The sequence below is a fragment of the Falco naumanni genome, chromosome 7 (assembly GCF_017639655.2).
Source record: "Falco naumanni isolate bFalNau1 chromosome 7, bFalNau1.pat, whole genome shotgun sequence".
Taxonomy (NCBI): Eukaryota; Metazoa; Chordata; class Aves; order Falconiformes; family Falconidae; genus Falco; species Falco naumanni.
Genome location: NC_054060.1, coordinates 3,007,423 through 3,032,617, shown reverse-complemented (window position 1 = coordinate 3,032,617; position 25,195 = coordinate 3,007,423). Strand labels below are relative to the sequence as shown.

Sequence of the window (25,195 nt, the reverse complement as noted above, 5' to 3'; positions counted from 1 at the left end):
ACTGCCTTCTGCTCAAATACACTTCATTTTCTTCACAACTACAGGCCAAGGGCTTTAATGAGAACAGAGATTCCAATGAACAGTATACCAGCTTCTGAAAAGTGTTAGGACAAAGAAGAATAACCATACCCTGACCCAGCCATAGCCCTGATATTGATTTATATGCTTTTATTAGGAAGGACAGGTACTTATTTCTCTGCACTTCTGCACAAAAAGTGTGCAGTTCTCAATGCACAGAACTCTAACCCCTCCGTTAGTCTGCATCCCAGGCTTGTGAGATCTCATTACACAGGACTGTCAAAGTAATTACAAGAGAAGAGGTAGCAGGCTATCACCATGGCATGCTGCGCAGAGGCTATAGACAAGACTGCAGAGAAGCCAGGGATTTGTTTGCATCCGTTGTCTTGGAAGGTTTGCTTTTCCTTTGACTATCCAGTTACTGATTTTCACAGGCTATCTGCTTTCAGTAAACCAAAAGAACTAGTTACTTGTTAGTCTTCAGCAAATCACTTCTCAAATCCTCTTGGCTATCCTCATTTCTGTCTAGGTACAGCAATTTTTACTCTTTTCCTACAGGCTTTACTGGGATGTTTTTAAAGGCTACTAGTTTTTGCTGAATACTTCTGCATTTTTCTGTGCAACTATTTACTGAGTCTTCCTTACTTCCTCTTTCCTTTCTTATTTACAGGTATTTGTACCTTTTTTAATTCTGTATGGTTGCTTAAATTCTGACTACAGATTTGTTTCTCATTTTTGCCAAGTTTTCTTATCTTTTAAATAACCACTTTAAATGAAGTTACACCTCAATAGTTGTTTGTATACTTCTATTTCAAGGAACCTTCCATCCCTTAAGTATTTAATTCTTTCAGCTGCTTTGCAGGTCCAATGCAGTTACATATTTAGGCCAGGCCCCACAAGCACTTGTTTCAGCACTTTGATGGCAATTCTATTCTTTAATTTGAGAATAATCTTTTTCTCTTTCTGATACTTCAGGGCCTGAGCTATAGAGAACTAGCTTCTCTAAACTTGCTGTGGTATTTCACAAGTTTATAGGTGGATAGCCCAAGTCATCCATTCTGCTTAGTTCTGTATCATTTTCTTCACCAAGTAAGGTTTTACTTTTGTGTTAATAGCATCCCCAAGGCGGTCCAGAGAGACTGTCAGCACCTGTCACCAGCCTCTTTTCCAATTCATACTTTAAACAAATTCATGAACCCTGTGAGTTTTCTGTGGCAACACTCTGGTCTCTCTTGTCCCAGAAAATAAGATTTTAAAAATGGTGATCCTAATTTAACTCAGCAACTCAAAAGCTTTAGGGAAAACAACAGAAGATGACCTGTCTAGAACTCTCGGTGGAAAGGATAAAGAGGTTTATAAATCAAGGCTGCGAAACTGGAGCAAACATGAGCAGCACTAAAAGACCAGAAGGAACATGAAAAGAGGCACTGAGGCAAATACTGGGACACAGTAAGAACAGCAGTGTGTCCCCTGCATGAGCGCAGCATGACTCCCTTGGAGCCCAAAAGGGTGGCTCAAAACACCAGAGAGGAAGGAGGTGTTATAGTTGAAATTGAAATAGCTAGAGTCCAAAATAAATTCACTAAGTATTTGTTAAGGCAGGAAAGCAAAAACAGCGCTGGGTGGCCGGGGAGTCGCAGCTCCATCCAGGCTCGCAAATTCCAACAAGTAACACAGCCCTTTTATTCTCATCTTCAAGGCCGGTTTAAGCAAACAGTTATGCTCTCAGTCCCGTAGCAAGAAGCTGTACATTACAAACTAAACTATTTTTACACTAAAGTCTAGACGACGACAAAGTTGAGGAGGTACATCTCCAACCTCATGGTTAACAGTTAACTCTTTTCTCACCAGACAAAACATTCTCAAATCTGTTACAGCAAGATCATTCCTTTTGTTAAAAACCCCTTTGATCAGCAATTACCCTTAGTTACTTATTACAGAGGGATGAGGATCAAATCCTAGTGACTTCTTAGTGACACTGGGATCAAGTGTTTTCCTAATACCACTAATACTGACTTCAAGGTAAAGTCTTCTCCCAAAGTGTTTCCAACAAGCAGCACACGTCTACCTGAAGAAAAACCTGTGCCTTCTACACAGTGTTTGGGCTGGCTGTGGTTTATGTCAAAGACTGTAGAGGATGTGCTTAAAAAAAAAGGTACAGTTTTAATTAACCCATACAAGTCTCACTTCTCCTCAGTAAGACAGAATTGGAAAGCAAGATGCTGAAATGCAGGCATTTTTCTGTAAGCAATGCAAAACAGCTCTGCCACATTCCTTGAAGCTACAGAACCTGTAACCCATCAGGTTCACACGGATTTAACTGGCATTGTATGGAGGCTCCTCTCAATGAATTTAAGTCTGAACACAAACAAAAAATTCTAAGAAAAAACTAACAGCCACAGGATCTAGTTGCTACTACATGCAAAGGTACCACAAGAAATAACTGTATATTACGATTACAGAACAGGAACTGTTCTTCCAGGTGTATTTTAAATTTAAAGTAGTAAAATGTTAGTCTCTCCGAACTAGTGCTAGTAAATTGTGTGTATGTTTGGGATATTACAGTTACCAGCCACTTGCTGCTTATAAGGCCTACTAGTCAAGAAACAAAGAAGATGCGAAATAAGCAAATGTTCTTCAGACACTGGATCAAAAAGGACATCCATTTTAGGCACTATTCCCTCTTGGGTTTACGCCCTCCTGTAGGATGAGATCAGCACTGCAGCACATGCTTTCTTGCAAGGATGCAGCTCAGATGAAACCAGAGATGAAAAACAAATGGAGGGGAGGAAAGGAAAAAAAATAAAATCAATAACCACTTTGAATTATTCATCTCCATGAAACAGGAATAAAAATGCAAGCAAATTCCACCTCTAGAACAGTGATCCCAGGAGAATTTCTTTTATAGAAGTCATACTGTCTACTGCAGATTTTCCTGCAGAATCATTAGTACTCAATAAAATTTCAGAAGCAGAGAGGTATGATTAGGTCAAACCCAGGCCATTCACCTAAAAAGAAACATTATGAAAAGCCATAACCAATTTCCACAATAACTACTGGCAAAGTAGTCGAAGGCAAAGAAAATCCAGAATGGGCCTCAGTTTACTAAAATATGAGTAAAACTACTGAGAACGTGTCATCTGAAAGAAAAATACAGCCTTGTCCTGTTGTGTTCTTTAAAGATTTTTTTCCTGTCTTTTTTTTTTTTTAACCATGAGAAATTTAAGTCTCATCCAGCTTGTCTGTCCTACGAAGTTCTACATAGAAGGACCAATATCCCTGGGGGAAAACACCATTCTTTTAAATGGATTTAAAACACATTCCACCAAACCCATTTAACAAAGGACCAAGAAATCAAAATCACTGAGTTATTCACAAGAACAGACCAGTGTAGGCTTAGTATTTCTTTTAAAAAGAAAACAAACAAGAAAACACCCACATCTACCAGCATACAAAGTACCAAGGAAAACAAAACAACAAAATATGCTCTACATCCTGAAAAAAGGTCCAACTCTTCCAACAATCTCATTGTTATTTTCCTTTTCTACCAAATTAAAGGGATAATCTTCTCTGAAGGTCCATTCAAACAGACTCCTCAAACCTTTATATATGAAAGCTAGTAGAGCAGAACTAGTCCAGCACAATGCACTACCTCCACTTTCCTTGAAGGATTCAAAAGACTGTTCCAGGACAAACCTGCTTGCTTTTTACTCTTTGCCTCCATATACGCTTCAAGAATCTGAATTCCATGAACTGCCAACAATATTTAACCACAATGTCTGGTTTTAGAAGCAAGAGTAATAATTTAGTAGGGCAAGTTCTAACTTTAGAAAAGCTACCAGTGAACTCATGACTGCGGTGACTTCAACTCTAGGAGCTTTGATCTAAGAAACTCGCAAAATTGGGAAGTTAATTATCTGTGGACATAAAATGCAGAAAAAGAAAAAACATCATCAAGCGTTATTTTTGTCTGTGTTTTGTATAAGGACTAGTTTTGAGTAGAGAATAACTACATCAGTTTATTTCTAGTTAAGTAATTGTACCAACACAATCTGCTTGTGAAGATTTATTCTCAAGTAAGTATGCCTGCATCAGGAATGCTACTGCTAGCATTGTACTGACAGCTTTGCTAGCGTGCTTCCCCTACACACCAGCCCTAAGTGATGACTAAAGAAAGGAGAGGGGTGGAGTACAATAGTTGCCTGTGCTGGCTAAGTTTTTTATCACAGCAGTGTCTTACTGCCTCTCTGCAACAAATGAGCCCCACACGTAACATCTCTGGCAGACAGATCATTCTCTACCATTTCCCCCACAAGACAGCAGGGATCTTTGGTTGTGCCAAACATTTTCCTTTAATGAACATAGATGTCCGTAGTATTCTGTTTAGAGACAGCAGGTCGAAGAATCACACTTACATACCAAACAAGAAATGAGCTTGTGGTGGCCACCAGACCATGTAGGAACTCTTCCATTGCCAAGTGCAGCCTCCCAGAAACCACATCTGCATGTGCCATTTTCATGCATGCAATGCAGGCCTGCTCCCCGTGAAGTTTTTTACGACAAGCTGTACCCTGCAACGTTAGGAGCCATCCTATCCCTGAACTCAAGTCATCGACCATCCTGAAGTGAGAATCAAGATCTGGACTATGACCCATGGTTCTACAGGGAAGCCCATTCAGGCAGCCAAGGACAGGTCTGATGCATTTGTATTGTTAGGCAAAAAGAAAGAAAATAGTTTCACATTCTAGAAGACTGTTAGCTTGTATTGGGAAGGTTAAAATCAGTTTTAAATGATGGACAGCTCAGGAGCTGATATTTGTTCACGATATTTCTAGGGGAATCTCATATAACTGTTGTTATCAAGGAATCAGTTACCTGCAAGAATATACTCTAATTGTTAACTGGAACTCATGATTGGTACCAAAATCATTGACCTAACTTGTCTACTGGACTAAACATGTTACAGACAAGAGCAAGCAATTTACACCATACTTGTGCAACTGGATATATTTTAGGAAACAACTTCACAGCTGAGAACAGCACGCATGAGCTCAGCTCAGCGTAGAGAGCTAGCTGTGGATGTACTGCAGGTAATTCATTTAGAGTAACAGAGTGATCAGTAACGTGATCGCTACAGAGATGACTCAAGAGGTTTTTTGTTGGGTTGTGGGGTTTTTTTTAGTCTAGGGTTTTAATTTTTCAAAGGCAGATTCTAAGATTCTAAAACTGGTAAAATCCTAACACAGTTACAAGCATTGTTTGAGGTCAAACCACCCAAAATTAGTCTGGTTTCTACAATAGAATACTTTATGAGGTGAGGAGAAAAGACAGCTGCGGGTAGTAAGACTTCTTCCAGAAGAGAACTCAGTCCCAGTAGATACAGGCAGAATGCAATATAGTGGCTGGACACCACAATAAACAAATTCAACATAGAAGTGAGGCACAGTTTTAACCATGGGTAATTAAGCACTGAATCTAATTCCCCATGCTTTATAGCAGACTGCTTGCAACCTGATGCATTAAAAAAAAGAAAAAAAACACCAAAAAATGCCTCACCTTGAAGTCTGTATAACACAAAAATCGTAACACATACACCCCCAATAAAAAACACACGATAGTTAAAACATTAATTTGGTTTAAAATAAAAATAGGGGGCTGTCTTCAGGCAGGGAACTTATGTTCTTCACAGTACTCTTAGTTTTCCAAAGCTCAAATTCAGGAATTGACTCATTTGTTCCATTACTGCTTCATACAGGCCAGCAGGATAAAACAAAAAGTAGAAAGAATCACAGATGGAACAGGGATCTGGTGTGGATCCTCTGCAGTAGCACATTGGCCCTAGCATGAAATCAGGAAAAACTGATTGCTTTTGGACACAATACCCTAAAGTTTCCAAATCAAGCAGCAAGGCATTCCATTACACAGAATGGAGCGAAAACAATTTGGTACTTCAGAAGAAAGATACCTCTAGACACAAGCCCTTAATGATCCCTGCTAACTCCACTTCAGAATGCATGGTTTCCTAGCACAAAGGCTATTATAAATTCTCAGTGTCAAATAGAAAGCATGTCATCCCAGCTCCCCCAGAAAACAAGCAACAGCAGGCCAGGAAAGGAAAACAGTGCCTCCAGTCTGCAATCTGAAGTCCTTACAGGGGGAGGAAAAATGTGTATGTTCTAGCAATGCCATGGTTAACAGGGCAAGACAAAATCCTGGAACAGAGCCAGTCATACTGAGGGACATCTGCTTTCTAAGGAGGTAGGAATTATGGCATTAAAATTACAATAGCACATGACAATAATTAATCTCATGGCAAAATAGGATTAACAGGTTCCTTCCACAGTTTTTCCCTCTTCTGAATCTGCACCTATTTCCTGAAATAGCAGCGAAGATGCTAGACGAGATCACTTCAGGGGAATTCAGTTCTCTTGCCTGAGCTGGACGCAGCAGAGCACCAGAAGCAGCGTTACCCTCCTCAGGCTGAGGACTTGCCGCCATTTCAAAGCGGTGCACCCATACGGGATGCTGACAACATGCCCGTTCCTCTCGCATCTAGCACATGAATGCTGCCAAGTTGTTCTACTCCACACTGCAGCAGTGAGACGGTGCACGCTTGATGGCTCTAAGCAAAGAGAGGCTTTCCACCTCATGAAGCCACCATGGGAAGTGCTGCAGAAAATGATGGCCAAACTTTACAGCTGTATCCATGGGCTCAGGCATGGTAATGGCTCAGCCCAGGGTCCTCAGCCCTCAAAAGAGACCAGCACTGCAGCACCCAAAGCCACTTACCTCCAGCTGTTTAATTGCAATGCTCAGGCATTGAGAGCAGCTGGTCAGAGACTCCCTCCTCAAGCCCACGCTAAGGATTCTTTAAAAGCAAAGGAAGAGAGCTGGGGAACTGCATTCATAGCACAGGAGAAAAAACAGGCCAAGAAATCTGTCAGAAAATTATACACAGCTGTTGAAACTGTCACATGTTAAAGATTATTTTCCTACTTAATCCTCCTTCCCCTTTGCTCATCTTGTTTGTCTTAGCAAGGTCCAGTTGACGAGGATTGGAGAAGCCTACTCTAAGCCACTGAAGCCAGGGACGCTTGAGGGGAAAAGCATAAAGAGCCACAGTGAAATTATGTTACGCTAATAATACATTAACAAAGCTTTAATTACCAATCTCTATGCTAGAATCCCAGCAACATTCATAAAAAGTCACCCAAAGCTTGCATTAGCTTGTAATTAGTACCTCTAGCTTCAACATCTCTGCTAAACATGGAACAACACGAAGACTCCCAAAGAAGCATCTATTTAGAACTAGTCTTATTTAAGAGGTCACTTTGTCATTGCAGCTGCTGTGCTTACAATGCACACGGCCACCAAGAGAATGCTGCCTTTGTCAAGTTAAAGGAATGTCACTGCAACACTACCCCCCCCCAAAAAAAAAAACCAAACCAAGCAAACAAAAAAAACTACCCCCCCAACCACACATCCCCCAAATTTACTCTGTGTGCAACTGCTGTGATAGGCAACATGAAATAATTATTAGAGCACTGTTTAAAGAACTGTTTGGCATCATACAGATCCTCTATAAACTGTGAAAGCTGCTAATGTTATAAGATGGAGAAAACCGTGTCTTCAGCAGCCTTTGTTGTTTTTCTGCTAGCATTGAGTGGAAGCACAAGGCCCTTTTTTTTTTTTTCCCTTAACTGGCTCACTCAGAGACTTTGAACACTTCCTGAAAAGAAAAATAAACAGCTTACCAAAAAAGTTGAGATAAGAGAATAAGGCCAGTCAGTCAATGAAAGAAAAGAAAATGCTATTCTAGGCAAAAAATAGAATTAAAATGGGTTACAAACTGAAAGATGGCAGGTGTCTACTAAGAAAAAAAAAATCTTATGTAAGGTGCTAAAAACGGTGCCTGCAACCCTTGAAATGCCTGAGTTGTCAGAACAATGGAACTGGATGTTCACCAAGATCAAAAAAGATGCTGCTCTATGTGCTCAAATGCTGAGTCCCGACAGCCGCTTCAGCTTCCCAGCTTCCAAAACCTGGGCCAGCAGTGCACTGACCTCAGCCAAACATCATGGAAGCCAGTCAGGTTTCAGAGGATGCTGAAGTCTTGAGCACAGGTAGGAAGGTTTATTTTGTGGTGATACCACTCATGAATAACAGCCGAGGATGAGAACTTGAAATCTTATATTTATTGTCAAGTACTACAAGAAGTCATAAACACACCATGCCATAAATAGGGCCCACGATTACAGAAGGCAGCAACACTGAGTAGTCATTAAAATAGGGAATCTAGCACCTTGATGAAGTACTTACGTGATGGACCTTGTTCAAAGGTGATGGGTTTTTTTCCATTATTTAGAAGTACAGCTTCATGAACTCTATTATCTTTATGAGGGTAAAAGATGACCTAGGATAACACCGCATGCTGTTGCTTTTTATGAAGATAACACAAAGTATTGCATCTATCGATTCAGGTTTAGCTTAGGTTAGGTTTGAACAGTAGCATTATCATAAGAGTCCTAAAAATCCAGAACTCTTCAATTTAGAAAGGCATTTAATTAAAAATAAATTAAATAAAAGCTAGTATATTGGGCTGTTACTCACTAAATCCAAAAGTTTTAGAAGCTGGGGAGCACTCAATACAGCTAAATCAACTTAAAACACAAGAGGAATTTCTTTAGACAGCAGTCAGTGAATTTCAGGAACTTGCTGCTACACGTGCCTGTGGAGGCAGGCAGCATTTGTAGATTCAAGTAAAAGGAGGTGCTCATGGTGTGCCCTTTAACCATTATGCCCAGTGAGGGACCAGGGGGGAGCAGAAGATGGGCAAAAAAAGCAGTTAGGCTCACGTGTTTCCCTGAATTGCACCTTTTGTTGCTACCTCTGGATGCGGAATATTGGGCTAGACAGACCACTGATGTGATTCAGTAAGGCATTTCCTTTGATCTTATTTGCTTTTAAAAAGCTGAACAGAATTTTCACCATACTGTTCAGTAGAGGAGCTTAACAGAACCAGAGCAGCTATGAAAAACTGTTTCTTTCATAGGAATGATGCTTCATGTGAATAGATCCTATATGATTTTACTGAAGCCTCAGCAGTTTCAAATGTATAACAAATGCACAGAAATGTCAGTTGCAGGGGATCACTTTAATGTGTACATGAATTTTGGTGTGAGAGAAGCACCACTCGCCCTTTCAGGCAGTAATCAACATTTGGTCAGAACAGCATGAAAGGAAGGAACATGTTAAACTGACCTCTGCTTACTGAAGTGCAAAATGGCTTATTGGAGCTCTGGTTTCTTATCTTCACCAAGTAGCCTTTTGGGTATCACAGTGATAGCCGTAATGTGCACCTTATGAATAAAAGAACATTTTGAAATGCACAAAAGGAAAACAAAGATTTATCCTTGTAACTTCCTAGCCTGGCCTACCAAAGAAGGTTCAGTATGCTGGCTTCGAATGCATAAAATGCAGCCCAATATTATCATCAAAGAGAATTTTGAAGATGTGTAGTTTCCAGAGGAGCTCTCTTAGTGTTAAAAATGTCTGTTAAAGATGGGAAAAGCAGCATTTTGAAATACAGTTTTATATATGATCTTACAAGTTTTTGCTTTTGTGCTCTCTCGTTTTAAGTTTAGCTCTGCAGGGCAAATAGACCCAGAAATATTCAGTACATGTTTTTGTTCTGTATTTGGAAGAAATGAAGAGTATACTTTAGACACAATGAAATAATTTCTATTTTAACAGTAACAGTGGTGGGAGACTGCATCAATCAGACTAAGTCTATAAAAACAGGTAATTTCTGTACGAGATCGAAGAGATGGACTAAGAAGCTCTCAGCTTCCAGCCTGAGCTCCAGTGCTCTGGCATTTAAGTCCTAGAAGGCTGGAAAACCCATCAGCAGTAAAGATTCAAACAGAACACAAAATGAACACCGATCAGCATGGCATTACAGAAAATATGACCTTGCTTCTTAAAAAAAACAAATAAGCTTGTCAAAATCTCAAAGGTTGTATTGATATAGTGTAATTATTATTTCATAAGTCATGTCATATAAGCCTACTCCAAGAGTCATGTTATTCACTATATTCATAAACAACCTGCAAAGGAGCAGAGCAGACTGGTGGCTTATGGATAATACCAAGTTATTAGCATGGCTGAGGAGGAACTGCTGAGGGAGACTGAGAGTTTCATTTGCCATTATTTATCAGTATAAATCACACATGAAATGACATTAACTATTTACCACTGGGGAGAGATCTTGAGGTTATGATAGTCTCAGTTCTATTCAGAAGTCAGCTCACTGCTCAGCAGCAGTCAGAAAGTGAATAGATATGGTAGAAATCAGGAAAACAAGGCGGGAGGCGGGCGAAACAAACTTGTGATGCTGTGTAAATACATAGCTCTACACCACTTACGAACACTACACACATCCCAGCATCTCAAAGAGGAAGATCCAGGCAACATTAATAAACCAAGAAAGATTAAAGGTATGGAATAGCTTCCCCATAAGGAATGATGAGGTAAATCAGGCCTCTTCAATCTGGAGAAATAATAAGGCAAATATGTCAAACCTATAACATAACTAGGTTGGACAGGAATTGTCCAGTGTAGGAAGGTACATCAAAATGAAACCAGACACGAATAAGAATCCAAGGAAATAAAATGAGGTTGCAGGTTTCTTCCTGCAACATGTCATGGAACTTGCCATATTTTTTACTTCTGGCAAAGAAAGACTCAAAACCTTTGTGGAAGTTGAAAGGTGTTACTCAACGCATAGAAAACATACCTCTCCATGAACTGGAAAGAGATGTGAGCTAGGATAGTACAAGGAGGCAGTATTTATGTGCTCATCTTACACTCCTGCCCACACATCCATTCTTTGTCACTGTGCTGGATGCACCTTTTGCTTGAACCAGTACAACTACACACCCTGACATATAGCATTCTCACAGGACATATTCTTGCAGAACGCACAAGCAACTGATTAAAGTCTGTCCAACTGGTAGATCCTGGTGGTGCTTGCAAGTCCCACAGAGATATTCTTTACCAGTTTATGATTAATTATTAAATTACATACTTTAAATGAGAGAAGAATCTAAAGCTGTTTGTGAGATAGTCAGGTGAAAAGAGCAATGCTTGGGATCGCTGCAGCCACACGCAGCAACCAGAAACACGGGCTGCAATTACAACATGGGAAGCTATATTTTGGGAGACTGCAGTTCACAGGATCTTTGAGGTCATGCTCAGTATGGTTACTAGAAGAGCAAAGACAGTCCCCAAGCACATAGGGAAGAAGCACAGAAGTTGACAAGTGCTTGCTTTCATATTTCTCTGGTCAGAAGTATGTTGGCAGCAAATGGTGCAGGGAAGTTAATTGCTCAAGGACTACAAATTGTATCTAAAAGTCCAAAGAATCGTTATTGCACCTGTGAAAAAAATAACACTAACCACTGAGTTTTTTCCTACCTAAACATGCAAGTTAATGACATAGTAGTCCTTTCCCTAACAGCCAAAAGCTGAAGCAAATCCATCACTGGGTGACCTATGTTACCCATGTTTCTCTAGCAAGAGGCCATAGCTGTGAGGAACATACCCTTTCACTGTAATATAATTTTCACAAGCAATTAGTCTTTTGCCTTTTGTTGCCTTTTTTGCTTGAGCACACAAACTTGTCATCTGTATTATCTGGGAGCTATAATTTGATTAAACAAGGCAGCTTTTTTTACTGCCATGCATTTGACTTGATCACTGAAAACTAACTAAGCAGTGTAGTGGAAAAGAAGTATATGGCACAAGCTGACACTCAAAGCCATTCCCAGTTCCACAAAGAAGATGAGTCACTTGTACAAATGACAACATTAACCTATGAGAGATGTGTTACTGTAAAAGGAGGATCAAATGCAGACTTTTGAGACCAAGATCTGCATAGCAGACTCATGCATTTGCCTTTGCTTCCTATTGGGTTTGTAACTTAACACAACCAGCGTTGTGCCACAAGTAAAACTCCTTGTACTTTATCTGTTGCAAAGTTGAATTCATGGAAGCATAGAACAGCCCAGATTGGAAGGGATTCCAAAAGATCATCTGGTCCAATTTTCCATGGGAGAAGGAACATAGATGATATTATCTAGCAACTTGTTCAATTACACCTTGAAAACTTCCAGTGATGGGGACTCTACTGTGTCTCTGGGGAGGTTGTTCCTGTGACTGATTGTTCTCCCAGTGCAAAAATTTCTTACCTTGGATTGAAACCTCTCCCAGTGCAACTTGCACTCATTGCCCCTTGGGAAGATAAAGCCTCCAGCCTCTTTGAGGCTGCCTGTAAGTTCTAGAGAGGCAGTAAAAGACAATTTTTTTTTAAAAAAACCCTTCTTCTTCTAGCTTAAGTTAATAGCATTCTAGCAGCACTCATCCAAAAAGACCGCTGCCTTCTGGAACTGTAATGCAATTTTGCTACATCCTCAGTGGGCTGTGGCAGATATATCTGTACCCTCAATTGGCATTAAATGTAAAACAAAGGCATCAGTAGGACGGGAAGCATGTGTATTAGGTCGAATATGAAAGGCTTCAGAACCTGAAGGCCATCTGCCTGCAAGGCAGCTAGTTATTAGACTGTTACACAAACCCTGCTGGCTTTCAGCATAAAACATTTAAATTTGCAAAGAAACATGCAAGCTAATACGTGAAAGTGTTTAATATTTCTGATAATCCTTTTACAGAGGTAAGAAAAGTATCTCATCAATGTTTCATGACTTCATGCATTTCTTCCATCAAATTCAATCTCAATGTTGTTCTTAATTGCTTGATTTTCAATTCTGTCATTAGTTATTTATAAAAAGTTTTCTAAGACTAACACAAAGTATGATTTGGGAGGAAAGATCACTGGAATGGCTGTTGAGCTATTTAAAATCCCCTAGTCAGGCCGAAAGCAGCTGCTAATCTTTGTGTAGAGAGAACTGTTTTCAGGGGGAAAAGCTGTTTTCTCTGAACATCAAAACAACAGATACCAGAAAGCACACTTCCCTTGTGCCGAGAAGTAATTATTTTGAGCATTTCACCTTGCACCATGTCAATTTTTATTGGAAAGAGACAGTTCCTCTCGACTGTAGTAAACTATTAACTTCCAGCACATGGAGACACTGGACATCATCTTAAACTATTGTGGCAGCCAGTGGCTATTTATGTGCAAACTGTGCAAACTGGGCTACCCTCACCACAGAAGAGCACACAAGCCTTCAGTATTTCACCTTGAATTGTTTTTGTTTTTCTCATCACACCACCCTTTTTCTCCATCAGACCATTTACTAGCTTTCACATTCTCCATAACACATTCAGAGTTTGTCTTGCAAGGTCTTCCACAGCTGTTCCTACCTTTTCCTGCTCTGCTGCTGCCATCCAGGACTACCCTTTTTCCCTTTGGGCAGGTCATCATCACATCCATGCTTGGTTTCTTGCTGTCCCTACCATCCATACCCTGGAAACTAAGCTGTGAGATTACCCCTACAGCAAAAGTCACATTGTGATACTCAGAAAAGAGCCAGCAAGATAGCATAGAGAAAAAGAAACTCAAAACTCACAAAAATAACCCCAACACAAATGAACTTTCATAAGGTGCATTAGATATCACTTGTATGACCGCCTCACCGTTACCAACTGTCTCAGCTTTTCGTCTCTCATTTGTACCACATTTGAGACTCATTTGTTCCTCATCCTCTCTAAACAGGCTAAAAATTTGACAGAGGGATAACTATGCCCTCTCTGTTCTCACAGAATACTGCAGTTAACATTTTGATTTCAGCTTCAAACACCAAACATTAACATAATACAAATACAGTTTGGAAATAACTACTGTAACCAACTAGGTAGGGTTTTTTTTCCCCCTAGGGAAAAGAAACTGACCACCACCCACTTCTCTCCCCAGCTCTTCTCAATCAAGCAGCTTCCAAAGCTATTGAACTACTGAAGACATTACTTCTGTTACACGAAACGCCTGCATCATCTTCCAGAAAACAAGCACATCTGGAGACTTGTCCAAATAACCACATGGAACCACTCTGAAGCATAAGGATACTTTTATTCAACAGACCCATGGGACAAACTCAAGCACAAAGGCAAGACCTGCCAAGGGGCTTAAAGGCTTGTCTGTTTGGGGTATCTCTGTGCAAATAAAAGGTGTAAGTGAGAACAGAAAACCCAACCTTTTTAGACAGTGTGTCACCTGCTCCAACTGACCAGTGACAATTTGCTGAGGTTGTAACTAACTCATCGAAGCTACAATAGCACTGTTCGTACTAAATGGGGTTAGGAATTCATACCAGGAGTTACTTTCACAGTATATAGGAGGAGCACAGCCTCCCTCAGATTAGCTTACTAAATTTGATAGAAAATAGTTTATTTGGCATATCACTTTTGGAGAGATAACAGTATCTGGGAAATGTCTTACACCACAAGAGCTACACCTGCATAAACAAAACCTAATCTTCAATTCCAGCACCTCCAGAAGCCATATACACTAGACTGTTCTTCAGTATGTCCTGCATCAATATTTGCTAGAGAATAAACTAGAATTGCACTTGATCCCAGGTAAAAAACTTTTTTGTTGAACAGAGGGACAGACTGGTCAGGGACAATTTGCAGGCAAGTTCCTCTAGCAGAACCTGGGAATTGTCCTTGAATACAGAGAGCATCCTGCTGGTGTCTAAACTCTGTCACTGTTTCTCCACAGTGTTGCTGAAGTACAACAGCACCAGAATCCTAAGGAACCATTTGACTGAGCCAACTTCAGAACTTTCTCCAGCACACAGCAGTTCATACACAGCAACTGTGAAATCCCTGCATCACAGAGCGTGTTTCTTCAGCTCCACTAGATCCTGCAGATAGCAATGGCTGCTTAAAGTCTGCACTGTGCCACTAGAACCATTATTATGGAAAGGAAAATAGGTATCAATTTCCTATTTTGCACTGCCAGAAGATAGAAAACAGACTTACAGATCGCAAACTGTTCTAAATTGACAGGCCATTGTTCTGTTGCTTAGTTGAGACCACCAATATCTGTCAAATTAAAGCATAATTACAACAATCTGTATTTCTATACAGATTAGAAAATTACTGCTACTGATCAGCAAGTTTGTCAGTGAAGCACGTAACCAGACCACAGAACTGTTCATGTTACTGGAATGCTACACACACCTTAGCGCTTTCCTGAGCAAACACTGAACACTTCTTATCACATGCCTGTCTGATGCTAAGCACTATTGGGAAAACAGATCAGGATCTTTAGACTCTGGTGGGATAAAGCAAGGATTTTTCAGGTCCTGTGATACCACAGCACTTCATTAAAGAGATTAATGTTAGCCTTGCCATTACGTTACCAATGCAATATTAGCAATAAGAACCTGAGTCCTTAAGATCACAATGGATGAAGGGCAAGAACCTACAATCCTTTAGGCCACATGACTAACATCACACGTTTTCCAGACAATTAGACCCAAGTGAGGAAGCCCACCAGAGGTTGCATGGAACCTTATACAACTCTTGCAGCAATCACTTCTGGAGAGAAGATAACTAGCATTTTTAGATGTTTAATAAATTAAGTATTTGCTGATACAGGGGAAAGCCTTCAGACAAGAGGACTTACCATGCTCTACAGATTGTTGCAGTCCTTTTAATTGTTTCCTGCTTTACAGCCTGAATCAAAATAATGCTTCAGGCTCCAGTTACACCTCTCCAGAGTTAGAGCTGTCCTGTCATACATGACCAGAGACATGGTTGTCAGATTAACTTCTAGGTCCAGTTCGCCTACAGAACCACAAGGCCACTGCCATGACAGAGGCTTTTTACAGAGCAGCTATTTGCCAGCTCATGAAGCATTGAATTTAAAATGGGGCACAGAGAGAACCGGTAGCCAGAGGCCCTGCACAGTAACTGCGGTCTCCTACCCACACTGCAGTTCTGTTATTTCTTGCTTTCAGACCTGAACCTAATAGGATGCAGAAGTCCAACCTGGAGGTGACAAACACACACATCACCATTATCCCAGATAAAGACTAGATCGTAACAAAAAGCTGAAGCAAGACAAAATCGCAAGCATTGTACTTTCAGTTATCAGTGGGGTTTGATTGTCCAAAATTGGGGTTATGAGTCAAAAGGCTTCAATAGAAAAGGAGGCTATCAGCTCAATTGATGAGTTTCTTTTTAACTAGCAATAATTATCGTTTACTCTTTCTAAAAAAGCTGCCAGCCACAAGCTGTTCAGCTGTTGCTCTAGTAGTCTGGCCCATATAGCTAGAGCTTCCAGACCTGCATTATACTTAACTGAAACACAGCCCTTCAACAGGGCCCAGTGATTTGTTTCAGTTAAACATTTTCCTCTCCAGTTAACTCCTTTCATATTTCAGATATTATTATTTTATAAATAAAATAGATCAGACAGATGTTTGGATGATTGATTGCTCTTTCGACTTCCCCTTGCACTGGTATTTGCCTACAAAGCAGAAAACTCTTCATTGCTTGCTACAACAGTGTAAGAGTCTGTATCAGACAGGGGCTGTAGAGTTGAAATCCCCAGACCAGTTACAGAAAACTGGGCATCTAACAGGTCACTGTTTAACTAGCTGCAATAATAGGAGACAACTTGAACAAATACCTCGTATGTTGCTCCACCCTTTCCCAGTCCCACTAGAAAAGGCCAAAGAAGTTTTTCCACAAGGTGCCTCTGTTTCTTAGACCAGAAGTGGCTGTGAATGGCTAGTAAAAATAACATTCATGTCTGATGTTCTTCTAGAGGTGAGATCAAGTCTCTGTCAGACCCAGATCACAAGTTTGTGTTGGATATGCAAAAAGATGCCAGCTGACCTATGCCATTTAGCTACAGAAATTAATCAGAACTAAATGTATGTAACAGCACACTGAAAAGGCCCATAAATATCTAAGGAGTGTCTGTGGATGCACAGGTGAACAGAAATCCTTCATTGGACCTGTTTGCTACTTCATTTCTTCTGTTTTGCCTCATTTGAGATTTAATGTTTTGAAATATGTATTGAGTGTTCTGTAATAGGCTTAAGTAGGATTAGAAGGGACAATAAAGTCCCCCTGTTTTGGCTCATTCATTTAGTAATCCCCCCAAAGGATCTTTTTCAAATAATTATCCAATTTCCTTTTTGAACCACCTATCTTTTAGCCAAAGGAGGTTGTGGAGATAAATTCTATGGCTCCACTATTGGCTGAATGTGCAACCATATTACCATATTTTCTTTGAACATGACTTCCATCAGTTTAATTTAATTCCCCCTAGGTCTTATTCATCTCTCTAGTCCATTCTTTTCCAAACTGAAGCATCTCAGCTTACTGGATCATTTCTTGGAAGAAAGCTACTCCAGACCTCTGACCATCCTCTATTACCCTTCTGAGCATTACTGTAGCTCCACTACATTTGAGATAAGAGGACCAAAACTGCACAGTATTCAAAGACCTGGGATCTAATACACAGTGCCATGATGCTGCTTGTTTTGTTCTCTGTTTTTACCCAATAATTGCTAACATTTGTTCTGGTTTGTTTGCTGCCAAGCACTGAATTGATCCTTCCATGAACTGTATCATAACTACAGAATTTAATTCCTCCATGGTAATGGTCAGTTCAGAAGCCACTTTTTTTTTTTAATTTCAAGCTGCATTTGGGTGTTGATTTTGCATATGGGCATTTACTTTACACAGCTTAAATTCTTCAGTCAGGACTCGGCATTACTGAGTCCCAAATGACTTTGGATTGCCTCACTGCTCACTCTAACATTTCAGTAGCGATGCTAAGCAGCATATACCTGCTGAACTCAACTGGCAATCCACCTCCATTGACAAAGCTGGCTATTTACATCAGAACTTCGGTTTGCCCATCCTTTTTCTCAATAACTTCTGCATACCAAAGCCTGGCCCCTAATTCTATGGCCAACAGGCTTCCTTAAACAGACTTAATGGACTTAGATTCCCAGAACATTTTTGGCTGGTAGACTAAATCATTTCTGTTTTATGATCTCTTCAAAAAAACTTCAAGACATTTGAAAAGCAGGATGTCCCTTCTCAGAACCGATAGTGACTCTTCCCAGGTAGACACTAGTTCTGCCTTTTATTATAGAGACTACTGATTTGCCCAGTAGACCTGACTTAACAGACCTGCAGTTCCCCAGATCCCTCATGGAACCCTCGTTATAGACTGACATCACATTTATCACCCTTCTCCTCAGGAACTAAGGGGGATACACGTTGCAAATATTAATCCAGGTATTTCAGCCCTGGGTTATAAGAACTCTTGGGCGACTGTTATGGTAACTTGCTAGTGCTTGGTCTATCTGTACCACAGACTGTTACAGTTGCTTCAAAGTTAGACAGATCTTCTGCTGGGTGTTTCAACTGATACATTTCATATACAGTATTTTAATCCCACAAGTGTGTGTATACACACACACTGCTTTGCAAGGAGGAAGACTTTCCATCCCCATGTTAAAAAGTCACAGGAAAGTTAAAAGACCTCTCAATCAATGGCACATTCAAGAAGAGTCCAGGTACCTTCCTTCACAGCTACCCATTATGAGAACAGCTTCCCCAGCTAGAAAATATATTCAGAAGCTTTGACAAGAGTGAAAAAAATATATAGTGAGTTATAAGACAGCCTTATATAAAAAAAGACTTTGCAACAGGGTCATCTGTGCTTACTATAGTGACTTTAAGATACGTTACATAAAAGTATTATAACAGCCTAACCAGAGTTCAATCTTTTTACAAGCTAAGCAGGCATGCTTTCTAACCGTAGATGTCATTTTATAATACTCTTGTTCACTGTTCTCTGGAAGAAGAGATAGGCCTTCAAAAAGGGATTCAGAAAGTCATCTGATGAGTCTTACACACTACTTGCAACACATTTTGAGCATACAAAAGTACATTCTAAAACCCAGAAGAGATACATAATAAATAGCTTACAAAGTAAAACTATGTTGTGCTACCTGAATAAGGTACAGAAGACAAATTGTAACTTACTAGCTTAACAGGCTTTTAGACAGCATATATCTCTATTCTTTCTATCCCAGTAGTAAGATATGTAATTTAAGTTCAATTCCTTGCATCCAACAGATCTTTCAGATGTTTTTTCTTGTCTGCAGAATCCCAGACAAACCCCCCACTAATTAAATTTGACACATTTGCATGTGATTTGATTCTAAATAAATTTATTAGCTAAATAAATAAATTAGCTTTATTCTGTATTTGTTTCAAACCCAAAAGATAAGTTAAAAGTTAATGCTGATAAGCCAAAAAGCTGACCTTTGACTTCTGAAGAAAACTGAGCCAGGTGCCGGGTTACAAAGAGTCGCAGTTGCTGATTCAGGTCACAGGACAGAAGGTTAATGTTCCAGGAACGAATTCCTGCCCAACAAGAAAAAAAAAAAATAAAGAGAGAGAAAAAAAGAATATAGTGAGCTGTTATTACATTTACTCCAGAAACAGAAGTAGAGATAAGAAGTCAACAGGAGACAAGCACCAGTGATGCTCTTCCAAAAAGTGTACTTTGGATGGAGAAAGTCTTCAGAAGCGGAGGGCCGCGAGATGCTTACCTTCTGTCAAACATCTATCCCTGAAGTACATGCAGTGAGCAAGCCTTCATTCAAATTGCACTCCACACAAGTGAAACTAGCAAACTATAAGGGATCGAGGCTGAATTACACTACTGCCTCACCAAGCAAATACATTATGTTAGTCTTACATCTTCTGCATTCTCCAGCATGGGTCACTAGTAGAGATGGTCTATTGGATGGTTAGCCTACCAAACAGCTCAGAGACATCAGCTTCTCTGCTCTAATAGCCTGTGCATCCTCCAAGTCACAGAAGCCCCCCCACAACTTGCTCTGCTTAATCACTCCTTCAGAGCCTCTGATCCCACCAAGACCCTTTGAGTTTGCTCTTTAATCTATATAATCTTTGTAAGCTAATCGCCTTCATATCACAGCAGGAAGCAGCATCTGCTCCCAAAGAAAGTGGCACCATGCCATGCTGGGGAAGTCACCTTCAGACCTCAGTGTGAGTGGCTGTACATTCTGGGTGACACCAAACACTACAGCTCACAGATCTTCACATCCCAGTGAGAAGCATCCTCTCCTAGATGGTGTGATACTACATTTTGGCACCATGAACAAAACCAGGATATCAAGAGGAGCTACCACTCCAGCCTCTTGTGCTGCTGCCTGCTGAAGTACAGATGTTAAAGGCCAATGCCACAGACTTCTATGAGTTAACTGAAACAAGAATTTCAGCCCCACTGTTTATTGATGGAATTCTCACTGAGAGTTCTTCCACTGTCTTCTGGGGACATGTCCTCTTTTGCGTAAATATAATGTTTTATTGCATCTGGTATCTCCCTTCTTTCAAGGGAAGCATGTTGATTTTTCATGGAGATATCATTCCCAGTTACTGCAGTTCTAGTTCTCCAACACAGTAACTCCATGTTGTGCAACAGCTTCAGCTGGCCACTAGTCTTCTCAGGTACAAGCTCCAGCTTTCTACATGTAACCAAGACAGAGTTAGTAATCATTGCATCACACAGTTCAGTACTCTCAAGGTCTGTAGAACCTACAACAGCTCAGGAAAACTTTGTTCTTAGTTTCTTTTTCTGGTGAGAGCTGACACAGTAGAGTAACATAGCTTATTTATCACCTGACAGTACACTGCAAAGTGCACAGAAACCCCTTCAGTAAGTCCTCTGAACATCACAGGGGGGAAAAAAGAAAAGAAAAAACCAAACTACTTTGGTTGTAATTAGTAAATTGTAAAAACAATCTACTACCACTTTCAGTGTCACAGAAAAATCTATTCCTCTCAGTTTGGGTATGGGATAGGTACAAATGAAATGTGTAATAAGAGACAGGGAGCAAGAAGCAGAACAAAATGTTTTCCTATGCTATGCTCTTTGAAAACATGATTGTTTAAACAAATGTCCAATGTAAGTGTACCTTAATGCAGTACTGATGAGTATTCTGACCTGGACAGGAACAAGGTGGCACTCTGCAGGGCAAATCCTGCTGACTCTAGCTGCTGTGTCACTGTCATGGTGTCCTACTGCAGCAATAAATGCTATTTGAGGTACTGCTACACCCTCTAGGATGCAGAGAGGGTAGATCCTCTTTCAGAGCAAGAAAAGAGTGAAATCATCATCTCACTCATCATCCTGCTTGTGATTATTTCTCCAACATTTTTTCCCCTCCAGGTAGCCTGAAGTTATTCCTAACTTCTTCCCATCTGCCATAATTTCCATTTACCATCCCAGAGCCCAGGAGCCAGAACATTGTCCTTGATGATTAGGACCTTTTCTACCTCCCGATACAAGAGTGCAAATTATACCATAATAAGGTTTCTAAATATTCATGCTTTTTGCACATGCACAGCTTGGGTAAGGTACCATGTGACTCATCAGCCTTCCATCTCTTTCCTTATGCCCTTGTGAACTTTTTTTATTTCCTGCTGAGGTCACTGGCTTATAAGATTTGGCATTTCCCTTCAATACTAGACCAAGTCTTCCAGATATTGTTTCCCAACTGGACAAAAGTCACACAGGAACAGAAACATAAACCCAGCATTTTAGAGTAAGTGTTGTTCAAGCATCCCACAGATACACAATGCTACTACCTAAGAAGTGCTACACATGGAAATATGACAGTTCCCATGATGTGCTAAATTCACTATTCCATTCTCCTGAACCAAGGCATGGAAAGAAGCCTGGGAAAGCGTGTTTTTTGGATCAGCCAGAGCAAGAGATTTATTCACCCTTCAAAAAAATCTTTGTAGTTTCGTTTTTCCTTTTTGCACAGACAGGGCACTACAGCCAACAAAACAAAGACAAAACAAAACCTAGCTTTTTCATCCTTTTGAAAAACCTATCTAGATGTATAGTATGTAACACTTAGGTCCAACTTTGCTCACTTTATTTCCCAGTTTTGTTAATCTGATCGTTATCAGGGCTATAAGCCCCTTACCATACTTACCAGGTTGCAGAAAAACGCTTTTCCAAAAGGCAGAAGCATTTTGTTATTTACACTGCTTTGTTTCCTGAGGAAATCAAATCTTCTGCTTAGCAGCTTGTTCTACCCTCACACAAGCCTCAGGTGAGCCCTCCTCAGCAAGCAATCACTTAAGAAATGGGAGTAGTCGCATGTGCAACATTTCCACATCTCTTGAACTCCCTGAATCAAGAATTTAACTGTCTCCAACATTATAATATGCTATCTGTTGACAGAATGCAAGGCCCTGCTGCCATTTTAGCTGTTGTTATTTTTTATATCCATCTTTCAATTTGAAGATCTTGGTCTATTTCAAGAAGAGGTCATTCTCTTGTTTCACAGTGGGGAAAACACCCCTGTGACTAGCTGGAGGTCCTACTCCAAGTCAGTGGCAGAGGGAAGTCTGAAATCCAGGTTCCTAGCTCCCTCAGCAGTTCACTTCTACTGTTAGTAACTCACCAGTACTGCTTAAATGCCAAGAGGCATCTGCACTTGGTAGAATCTCAGTAGGTTTCTGGTCAGACAAAAACTAACTTTAGAACTTTTCCTGTGGTGATTACAAATTATGTTGCAAAATCAGCATTTGTTTTTATCTCCAATGGGAAATCCCAGGTGATCAGCATAGGAACGCATAATCAAAGAGCAAAATCCATTAGTCGACAGTCTGTTCTGTCACTGTTTCAAAGATTCAGAGAACGGATAAAGACGCAGGTTGGCACACCCGTTCAGTGAAGCACCAAGCAAAGATGATCATCCTGTTGTGCAGGAAGTTGGCACAGCCCCTTTGAAGAGGGGCTTTCAGAGGCCAAATAGTCATAATCTGACCTCCCCCAGCTGAATAAAGCCATCCCTTGGAAGAGGGAATGAAACAGTGCTCTCAGAGTAGCTGGTAAGTGGCCTGCCAGCAGAGGTGGATGGAAAAGATGCTGAAGTGGAGAAATTGGATGAAATTTGACATTTTTACACCCGCCCCCTCTTAAATTGCACTGTCCATCTGTTCCTCAGTGCTGCTGATGCTTGGGAGGAAAACAGTCACAGAAATATCTCCAAATAACAGTCTGGCCAATAGTTACAACTGTTATCACTGGCATCCTTTAAGCTAATGCGTCTTGGAAACAGGGGTGGGGTGGGAAAGCAGTGCATGCAAAGTCAAAAGGCTGTTAGTTATTTCTCAGAGGCGCAAGACCAAGCTGCTTATTAAAACAGGGATTCCCTTAAGGTCCTGATGGGCCTTAAGGGCTTCTCCTTTCTCTTGAGAACCACCAGAAAGTGCCGCAAAGCGAGAACCACCACCTCACCAGCGCCTATCCCCCTCCCTTTTGAACAGTGCCGCATCTAATGTACAAAGACTAAGCCAGTGCCAAGGCCTGCAGACACTGCCACAGTACAGCTAGCGGAGGAGCAAACCCTCACGGCCATTCTGTTTTGCTCTGTGTCATTCCCGAAGCAGTTTCCTGTGGTAGCTTATCCCCCCTCAGCCACTCCTCAGACAGGGAGAGGCCCCAGCAGTGGGGCCCCTGTCTGCAGCTGTCCCCCTGCACCGAAGCAGCCCAGAAGGACAAATCCTCCAACTAATAAGATAGAAGCCTGGGGTAAGAGGGAAATAAGAGGTAATCCACTGAGCCACTAACAAAATAGAAACTCGAGGAAATTAGAAGCGTAACACATCTTCAAGCTTTAGGATGTTCACAGCCAGTGTTAACCGCATTTTGCTAATGCGAATAACGGCGTGCACGGGGTGGGGTGGGGTGGGTGGGGGGTGTAAAATAACAAAGATGGGGCAGTTCACAGCCTGAAGGCCTGCGAGTGCGGTGACGGCAGGGATGGAGCCGGACCCACTCGGCACCGATGCCACCGGGCTCGGCCCCGCCGGAACCGCCCTCCTGGCCACCGGGCCCGAACCACGCCCAAGCCCGGCGGGGCTTCTCCCCTAGCCCCGGGCCCTTCCCGGGACCCGCGGCCCCCAGCACGTGCTCACGGGCGGCCTCCGCCTCCTCCCGGCCCCGCCGGGGCACCGGCCCTTCCCTCAGCCGCCGGCCCCGAGTCTCTTCCCCTGCCCAGACCGGCGGGCCGCACCGCGCCCCTCCGGGAGGAGGGACACGAAGCTCTGCGGCGGGGCGGCGGCGCCGCAGGACAGCGCGGCCACCGGCAGCCCCGGGCGGCGGGGACAACGCGGCAAGCGCTCGCATCCCCGCGGCACTCGGAAACGGAGGGGGGTGGGGGGCAAGGGCCGCCCCTCCCCAGGGCCCTCCGCCGCGGCCTCGCTCCTCACCGCGCTCCAGGGCACCGCGCAGCGCTCCCCGCTCCGGCTCCGTCCCGATCTCCCCGATCACGACCAGCAGCGCGTGCCTCCGCGGCTCCCGGCGCCGCCGCCCGCCCGGTAGCCAGGGCGCTGCCGTCTCCATAGCGACCGGCCCGGCCGTAGTCTCCATGGCAACGCCGGCAGCCGCTGCTGCAGCGCGCGGTGACTGGCGCACGGCTCTTAAAGAGCCCGGAGCCCCTCCCTGATTGGCCGGGCTCGCACGTGGGCTCGCGCGACTGCGGGGGGGAGGGGGCGTGTCCTGTAGGGCCCCGCCCCCCCGCCCCCATGGTCCTGATCCTGGTCCTGGTCCTGGCCCTGGCCCTGGCCCGCGGGCGGCTCTCGGTCCCCGTTCCGGCCTGGGCAGAGCCGCTGTGGTGAGGAGGTGTTCAACCGGTCACTGCTGCGGAGCCCCCGGTCTTGATCAGGGCCGCGCCACCCCGGCGGGCAGCTCGGGCAGCTCAAGGCCAAACTGGCAGAGCAGGGGGGTCACCCTGAGCCCCCCAAGTCCCATGCGGCGGGGCCTCGCGGTGGGACACCACCAACGTCAAGGTTTGCGTCCCCTCGGTGCCTGAGCTGTTGCGTCCTTCCCCGAGCGCAAAGGCGGGCGAGCTGCGGGACCGGGCCAGGGGGTTCCGTGGCGGGTGGTCGTGCCGTGGGAGCTTCCCCATTACCGACAGACCCTGGTGCCGGCTGCAGTGGGGCTCCCGGCCCAAGGGTGGGCTCGGGCGGTGGCATGGGGGCCGTCGTTCGTCTCGGTCCCTGTAACCCTCTGCAGGAAGGATTCGACGTGTTGCTCCTGTTGCTCTGTTACCGTGTCCTCCATAATAACTTG

The 25,195-nt window shown here is 42.5% G+C and overlaps 1 protein-coding gene across 1 annotated transcript in view; it reads right to left on the bottom strand.

The window, feature by feature from the left end:
• Window positions 1–24,505, bottom strand: part of MAP1A (microtubule associated protein 1A) — a 66,863-nt gene extending 42,358 nt beyond the window's left edge. Inside the window, exons 1-2 of the mRNA XM_040601857.1 lie at window positions 24,334–24,505; window positions 19,336–19,437 (exon numbers count right to left, since the gene is read on the bottom strand). Of these exons, the coding sequence (XP_040457791.1) occupies window positions 19,336–19,437; window positions 24,334–24,493 (262 nt within the window). The 5' untranslated portion in view covers window positions 24,494–24,505. The remainder of the gene's footprint in view (window positions 1–19,335; window positions 19,438–24,333) is intronic.
• Window positions 24,506–25,195: the final 690 nt, after the last annotated feature.